Genomic DNA, 9,284 nt, shown 5'->3' on the forward strand with positions numbered 1-9,284 from the left:
GATCCAGATGGCTGGGATAACAAGACGTATGCCTTCGAGGGACATGTTCCTAAGTGAGACCTTATTCTATTTTCTTCTCTACTCCTCTTTCTTTCTACATCCTTTTCCTTTCTGTCCACATCGTTGCATCATCCCCTCCACATGGTTAGCATGTTTATACACGTCTCCCAGCACCGCATTTTTCCTGCACTCTTTGTGTTATTTAAAGGGGTCAAGGGATCTCTAAGAACAATGTCAAACCCTTTTTTCACACATCCCAGCATCTCTCTTCCTCTCTTGCTCTTCTCTGTTGATGTTGTACACTTTACTGGAGAGGAGTATACAATGATAAGATGAGGCCAGCTTTTAGATGTCTTGAGCACATAGCACACCTGTGCTCTTGCTCTCTCAGAATCTTCAGTACATGGTGAGAACACTCATGTCTTTGAGAAAGATTAAAAAGAGAATATAGATTAAAATGTTTACTCCATTTGGAAACAAAAATGAATTAATTCATTGAAATATGTTTTAGCTTGTAACTGGAATTTGTTTTCTTTCATCCTTTCTATAGATTTTCTGTGCATGTGTACATTCAGCAAGCTTAAGTGTAAATATTTATTTGAAGCTGAGGTCAGAAGTTGACCTATAAATTGTTCTTTTCAGTTTTGGGAAGTTGTTGGTTTCAGACTAGCTTATATTTTTAGGTCAGTGAAATCTATATTTCAGTGCCATTCATCTGCTGTTCACAATTTGTTGCAATATGCTAGAAAAGGAAACACTCGCAAGCAACCCAAGCACCATCTAAATCATCTCTTAGCTTCCACTAACCATTTATTGAAGTGCATTCACTCTAGCCACATTTCAAATGACACTGAATTGTGTGTTCGTTGACCTGTTAGATTTACACTTTTGCTTTTTATTGTTTATTTATTGGCTGTTGGTTTTTGCGATGTCTTCTCTGTAAAGGTTTTAGAGGTTTAGAGATATTTTTTTAGAGACTTTTTTAGAGTTTTATTTATATATATATATATATATATATATATATACACAGTATATGTGTGTGTGTGTGTGTGTATGTGTCCAGTCAGACAATCAATATTTTAATACTTTAATCCAATTTTCTACCTGCAGTTATTTTATCCTGAACAAGAGGACAGGGTTCCTCATCCTAAAGGAGAACGCTCCTCCTGGGAGTTATGACTTTCAGGTTCGAGTGTCAGATGGGCTGTGGCCGGATACCGTCTCTAGTGTTAAGGTGAATGCGAGAGAGCTACGGGACGATGCCATCTACAACTCAGCCTCTCTGAGATTAGCAGGTACAGGTGATATTTACCTCATGACAGCATGACGTAGTGCTGTTTGACATTTAAATGAGATTTCAGCCGAACAGTAATCAGTGCTGACTTTTACACTTGTGAATTTTTCTTATTTTTTCTTCTCTCCAATAATCTGCAGATTATTCTTTTTTTTTTTTAAGTAAGATTAAAGTCTGAAAAATGTCCTCTTGATTTACATAGAATCATAGAATTATATATTTATTTAAAGCATTCAGCAATGGTGTCACAATAATTCCATATTGCATTTTCACTGGTCTTGTCTTTCCTGCATACCTTTAAACAACTATAGCTGCCTTGATACTGGAAACGCACTGAAGTTCTGTCACGCTTTGGTACTTATGCACAGTCAACAAGAAACAAGATGCAGGCTCAGGTTTATGAAAATGGCAGCTCTGATGCATCATTTTGTTTGTGCAGAACTAAAACCTACAGTAAAACTATATTATTTAGTATTTTTGGAATGCAAATTGATTAAATAGTGTGGATGTAATGCTGCTGTAAATGTTACTTCCAATGTAAATCATTATAGTTAAAGGCTCTGAAACTAATTTGACTGATAATGAATGGCACTCTGTATACAACACTGTTGACACTTGAGCCGAGTCTGTGTCCACTGCTTATTTCAGTCAGAGACATTAAAATGGTTTGATGGTTTGGGCCTGGAATCAGGATCTGTGTTGATTGTGTGCCATGTTATAGCAGTAAAACTCATGGGCATATTGACTTTGGTGACATTATGACAGTCAGTGTTTTAATGAAAACAAGACTGAGCTGAAATGAAATGGACTATAGCTGAGGTTTTTGTAGTTTTAAGACTAATAAATTGGGGGAAAAGGTATTGTGGGAGATGGAAAGACAGAATATAAAATGCAATAGCACAAAAAAAAAATAGCAAACTCATAAGCCTATAAAGAGATTTTTCTTAGATTCCAGCAATGCAACTGATTTTATGGCACGCATGGAACAACAGCAAGCAGTTTTTATTACTGCTTACTGTGACTTCACAAATAACTTTGCAAATGTCTTGTAACCACAGTGTGTATGTAAATGCCTCTCCTTTCTATAATCTCTGACAATCCCTAATTGAAGTAGGATTATATGTGGCATTAAAAACAATCTGAGTTACTTTTATTGCGGTTTCATAGTTTTATCCGATAATCTACCGTGGTTTGTGCAATTAGATATCTGTGCCATATGTCTGTTTAGTCTTTAAACTAAATAATGTGGCGGTTTACCATTAACCCTCCAGGATATTGTGTTGCCAAAAAAATTTGAATTAAAGGCATTATTTAAAGAAACTTATTTTATCTGGAAGTGTTCATGGTAAAATAATCATGAGTATGGATAAATTACACCCTTATTATTTATTTATTATTGTTTTATATTCAGCAATTATATTCTACACAAAAAGGCCAAGTAGGAGAGTGCACAATTCTCTCTAATTAACAGTGATGATGAGCTAGGCTTTTAAGGGCAGTATTTAGGGAGAAATTATAATGATTCTGTAAATTTTAGTCTTAAGGAGTTTGATATGTATACAAATATCTGTTCAGAAAAGAAACATGCATTTATTTAGAGGTGAGTTGCTATGCGACAGTGTTTGGCAAATTGGACATTAGCCTAGTGTTGGAATTGTTTCACACTCAGTCACCTTAAGTCCTTTGGGGAGTCTGGAATTTTATATTTAACACCTCGAGTTTTATGGTCCCTAGAATTGCAACAGTTTGCAAAAAACAAACAAGGTTCAAAACAAGGCTTTCGGTTTCAGAAGGGGACGTCAGCATCTGTCAGTACTTCAGGCATTTTTTTAAAATGCACATGAAAATGGCATCAGTCAATTGAGGTATGGGTTAATGTTCTTGCCAAATACTTAAGATGTTTATTTCTCTGGAGCCCTGTCTCAACATGCATTGAATTCTGGTCTAACTGAAAGTTTGAATTTCGTACTATTTACTGCCTCCTTGACATTTGAAATCCCATTTCAGGAGCAAATGTTGAAGGCAATGGAGAGACGTAAAGCCTGTTTAATGCTGCTGCTTTGAGATTATAGCTTGCTCTGTGCATCTCTGGAAGTGAACTGATTGTAAAGTGAAATATGAGGGAAAGTATGTGCAGAAGTTCTTTAGACACCCATGCTAGCTCATGGAGATAACCGAACACGTGCGCACAAACTCACACAAGCTTATTCCCATAACCTCTGCTCTGTCTGTACACAAACAGGGCACACACATATACACATTTATACATAAACTCCCACATTCTGCAGGACACGCAACATGAAAAGCTTTTTGATGTTGAACTTTTGAGGCTTCTGACTGCTTAGCCAGTTTGGACTTATCTTTAAAAAAATTTTAATGTCTAATGTTTTGATCCTCATCTCCCTGGCTAACCCTGAGTTTTCCACCCCAACAGGACTTTGAAGTATCATTAAAAAGAGAAACTGGGAAAATATTGGCACTAATTCGGTAGCTCACCAATTCACAAAGACATATTGACCAGCCACACTGTCCCCAAGCCACAAAAGCTAAACCTCTAATTTAAGCTCTCTCTTTCTCTCTCTCTCTCTGTGTGTACCTGTTTTTCTATTCTGGTGGGGACTTAAACCTGAATACACACAGACTCATGGGGACTCGTGTCACGGTGGGGACCTAAATTGAGGTCCCCACGGGTAAACAAGCTAATAAATCACACATAATGAAGTTTTTTTGAAAATCTAAAAATGCAGAAAGTTTCCTGTGAGGGGTAGGTTTAGGGGTAGGGTTGGTGTAGGGCAATAGAATATACGGTCTGTACAGTATAAAAACCATTACGCCTATGGAGAGTCCCCACAAGGATAGCAAACTAGACGTGTGTGTGTGTGTGTGTGTGTGTGTGTGTGTGTTTCCATCTGTTTATGAGTATAAATATTCTCTTTGGTTCTTTGTCTCAGAGTGGGTTTCACTGAATTTTAAAAACACTTGCATTATAAATGCACCTATTTGTATACATGTATTCTTTCCTTTTTAAACACGTGTATTTTACTTTCTGTTCGTTCGTTATGCATGCATGCATGTGGCACAATTCCACCAAACGCAGTACACTTTGGTGTTCCACAGTTGTTCTGGTTGTTTGTTTGTTTAATTATTTATTTCATATTGTTGTGGGATCTCTTAGAAATGTTTGATAAAGTATTATCTAAAATAAAATCAACCTGGCATGTGAACCTAGCTAGTTTTAAATGAATAAAATATAGGTCAACCTCCTATTGCTATTGCAAAATTAAACAACTGTGTTTAGACATGCCAAATTTTGTAAACAGGGTTACAAAAACTATAAACCTCATAAGAATAAAAATGTGTGTGTGTGTGTTTAACATCCAGAAAAGGTGTTAAGCACATACATTGCTTAATGCCCGTGGGAAGTGAAGCAGGTTTGATCTGGGCTTGGATCAAAGCCAGGTGTGAGGCTGTTCCCAGCTGTCATGATGAGTCTCCTCTTCACACACAGCTCCTGATGGGAGCAGACAGCCACCCTTCCTGCACCCCCCAAAAGTTAATCACAGTTTCCTTCCTTGCCCCCACCTAAACCTCCATGATTGACAGTCTTCAAGCACTAATGATTCACTTCGCGGAAAATTCAGGTCTATGCTGAACAGGGAATTGAAAGACCGCCGTCAGAGTGGGGATATAGGGCTGCGAGAGTAAAACACAGACACAAACACCGCTTAAGTTACAGAATTTATACACCACATAGACACCACATGTAATTTGACGCAAAACAAAAACAAGGCCTTAAGGAGTATTAGTAGTGTCCATTTAATATGTTGTGTACCTGGGTGTCATTATTTAGCTGTCAGAATGGAAACTATTTCAACAAATTTAAAAGAACAACAACACAAACCTTGGGAAAACATTACACTATGTTGAACTGACTGTATTTTTTGCCCATAATTTTCATTCTAGTTCAATTAAATATGTTGTGTCCTCTGAGGATTATTAAAGCTTATACAACTGAAAAGTGTGTTGTATATACTACTATTCAAATGTTTGGTGTCAGCAAGAGTTTATTTTTAAAAGAATGTCTTATGTTCACGAAGGCTGCATTTATTTGGTCAAAAATAGTCAAAAACAGTAATATTGTGAAATATTTAAAATAATTTGGAATTTTGTCAGTCATTACTCCAGTCTTCAGTGTCACTTGATCCTTCAGAAATCATTCTAATATGCCGGTTTGCTGCTCAAGAAACATTTCTTATTATTATCAGTTGGAAACAGCTGTGCTGATCAATGAAGTATTATATTTATTTGAAATAAAAAAAATTGCAACATTATAAGTGCCTTTTCTGTCACATTTGATCAATTTTATGCAGACTTGCGGAATAAAAGTATCAATTTCTTTAAAATAATTATTATATAAAATTCTTATACACACAACTTTGCATATTGGGAAGGTATTCTAAAATGTTTTTAGACATTCTACTAACTATAAGTAACTTTGATACTACATGTCAACTAACTTATTGTATTATTAGTAGAGTGTTATGTTAGGGTTAGTAGAATAAGTTGATGTATACTTTCAAAGTTACTTATAGTCACTTTGTGAGAAACTATAGTTTCTTATATTTTCTTAAGGGTGAGGGGTTCACAGAGGAAAGTCACTGACAACAAGTCAAAATCCAGAGCATGTTTCCATGTCACTGTTGTCATTAAAGCTGTAAAATCTCCCCCAATTTCCTCAAACATGCCCCTCTGCCTTTGTGAGTTGTGAAGTGTCAGTGACACCCGTGACACTCTCCAGCACTGGCCCCAAGGGACCCTGACTCAGCCTGGGGACAGACTGAGCTTGGGATCTCTCTCAGTTGGTCTAACACCTCCCCTGGGGCCACTGTTCAACCACCCTCACAGTCCCAAACTGTAGGCTAAGCATCCCAATTAGAATAGTCCACTGGGTATTGGGAGGAAAGCACACCTCCAGCACAGGAAAATCGATGGTCAGATGGTTGCTGAAGTGTCACGATTTGCCTACAATGCTCAGAGGCCGTGGCCAGCTTCATCATGACGTGCTGGGAACCGTGACCATAAAGCACAGGCACCTATTACCATGGTGACAAAGACTTGCCGCATGCAGTAGTTTGAGCTCTCGTCCCAGACTTTTTGACATGGCATGTCAGCTGGAGTTTGTGCGAACAGCCACTGACAGGCACTAACCTCACTTAATGACAAGGAAATGTGTTGACGAGGGAAAACGTGACCATGCATTTTTCATGAGCTCTGCACCTCAGTTCAGTGCTGTATTAAGAATGGTGCTGTTTTTTTTTGTAGCTTAGGTCAAATTTATACAGTTCTGTTATCCTTATGTGTCATGCATTTATGTTTGTGTCTCTGACAGACATCTGCGCCACAGAGTTCATGGAACGTCGTGGCAATCTGAAGAGCAGGTACGAGCTGCTGGGCGACTTCCTGTCAGACATGCTGTCTGTGGGGGCAGACGACATCAACATTTTCAGTCTGGTGGAAGTGCGGCACAGGACTCTGGATGTGAGGTTCTCCGTTCACAGCGTGCCGTTCCTCAGGGCCGAGAAAGTCCATGGATACCTTGCAGCTCATAAACAAAAAGTAAGGCTTGTCAGAAGCACGTTGATATGGATATAGTCATATTTTACCTTGTAATAAACCTAAAAGCATGCACACTCCAATGTGGAAAAACGGCATGCTTTAACACAAATTACATTTGTTTTCACTTATTCATAACTAGATGAGACCTGATGTATTAGCCCAGCCCTCATTGTACCTTTTCAATCAAACCTAAAGTGTCACTTCTCACTCTCCCTCGCTCTATTTTCATTGATATTACACATAAGCTCCATTTCCTTCTTAGAAAAGGCACTGCTAAAGGTAAAAGAGCTGTGATGTGAATTGGATCTAAATGCATCAGTGTCCTACGCAAAATCATTGATCAGGACCAATTACAAGGCATAAAGAGGCTTGGAAAATAGTCTGGAAATGGTGAGCTGAGATGGTGAAAGTATTACTGATGGAGGCTAGAGGTTATTAATGATGGGAATTCTAATCCTTGGGAAGAAACTACTAAATTTTTTTATTATTTTTCTCATTCTTTTCCTCCCAGTTCGACTCTTTCCATTACTCGGAGCTAAAAGTAGTGGGAGAAGAAAGTGAAAATTTAGGGAGCTAATTACAGATGAACTCACTGATATGGAAAGTGAGTTGTGTGTCTCCATCCGTAGTAATTGGAGAGATTCCAAGACAAGGAATGGAAAAAAAATGTATTAGTGTAATGAAAATTGCCACGGTTGAGGTACATGCATTGGCAGGGTTTTTGAGAGAGATCAGAGAGAACAGCCAGTTCATGCTCATGCACAAAACTATTGCCTCTGAATCTGATGTAATTGCGGTTTTTTTTGGCTGGTTTGGTGGCTACATTCACTGCATGTCGGATGTGTCGAGTAGGCCGTGTGATGTTGGCTTACAAGAGAGCTGGAAGAAATGAGTGCGCACAGTAGGAGAGAGACAGAGATGAGCCCCTCTCACGTCTGTAACTTTTAAATGATTCTTAATGCACTGTCATGATCTCCAGCAGTCCTCTCTCTTCCCCTTGCTTTCCACCTCGCTCCCTTGCTGCCACAACGCACACTTTGAAGAGCTCAGGATTCCCCCGCGGCCGTGCTAGGATGGGGGAAGCAGATTTTCAGAACACACTGCTCATCTCCCAGGGGTGCGCCCTTCTATCTCACACCCTAACACCCCTTCTGCAATACACACAACTGAAATGACACCCTGTGAAGTGTCAGACGCTGCACAAAAACACATACTGTTGCGTCAAGCTCAAAAACCAAAAAGAAATCTCCCTGTGGTGATAGTGAGTCCTGATGAAAGACTAAGAGTCAATAATAAACACGGGGGGAAAAAATTCCAGAGAAGCTTGTTATTTGTTGTGAAATATGAGAGTGAATCAGTTCAAATGCAAGCTTGCATTTAGGTCTTCAGCAGACAAAACTACAAGAAGTTTGCAAAAAAAAAAATGTTCTCATAAGACTAAAATGGCATGTTCCAGAAATAGTGCACCTATAGCGAGCAGGTCAAGATGCAGAAAGAACCGATGAGGATGAACGAACAACAATTATAGCCGTTCTCTACATTTAATCAGATGCCAATGAATTTCCCACTCTATTTGAGTGCACATTATGAAGGAGAGGAAATACAATTATTTTAAAGCTTTCAGCTGGATCTTCGCTGTCAGAGCCATTTCAAACTGGCCTTTCTCAAACATGCATCTCATCACTTCGGCTTTTGCAGAAATCTTCGTAATTACAAATCAAACACGAAGGCAGTGCATTTTGCCTCTGCCCTTTTGTTCGACTTTATTCAGGCAATTGTTGACTCACGCACACCCACACTATTTCTTTTGTTTTGCTTTTTTTTTCTTGCTTTTCCTACTCTTTTCTCTCAGAATAATTTTGAAATTACTACTTGGTTTGTTGCATCTTTAAGTGCTATGTGGCGCAGCACCTCCCATCGATCCCTTTCCCTGTACTTTTAACACTTAAATGCATACCTCGGGTCTTTAGCGACCCGGGACATCATTCTCTACCCTCTCCCTCCTTAATTTTTTTAAAGTTAGACATCGACTTTCTTAGTATTCCTTAATCTATTCATTATAAACAATATAACAAGAAAAAAATAGTAAAATGATAAATTTTTTGTAAAAAAGTGTATAGGGTCGCTAGAGACCCGAGGTATGTATATGTGTAAGTATTTTTTCCTGCGCGACTATATTTCCATATCTGATGACTAAATTCGTGAAATGCATCTTTTTTCCTCAAGGTGACACTGTTTGATACACAATGATGACGTGATGTTTCACTCATAATTACCGCAGGCATAAAACAAACAAATATCAACAGCAAAAATTTTGCTGGTTTGAATGGCTTTACTGCAGAGCAATTACTATACGCAATGAAATATAAATGTC

The 9,284-nt window shown here is 38.3% G+C and overlaps 1 protein-coding gene across 1 annotated transcript in view; it reads left to right on the plus strand.

Annotated features, from left to right (window-relative positions):
• LOC107741884 (neural-cadherin) overlaps positions 1 to 9,284 on the plus strand; it is a 307,523-nt gene that overhangs the window by 230,857 nt on the left and 67,382 nt on the right. The window contains exon 21 of the mRNA XM_016554680.1: positions 6,684 to 6,910. Within this exon, the coding sequence (XP_016410166.1) occupies positions 6,684 to 6,910 (227 nt within the window). The remainder of the gene's footprint in view (positions 1 to 6,683; positions 6,911 to 9,284) is intronic.

The sequence above is a fragment of the Sinocyclocheilus rhinocerous genome, unplaced genomic scaffold, assembly GCF_001515625.1.
Source record: "Sinocyclocheilus rhinocerous isolate Xijiao unplaced genomic scaffold, SAMN03320098_v1.1 scaffold436, whole genome shotgun sequence".
NCBI classification, from domain to species: Eukaryota; Metazoa; Chordata; class Actinopteri; order Cypriniformes; family Cyprinidae; genus Sinocyclocheilus; species Sinocyclocheilus rhinocerous.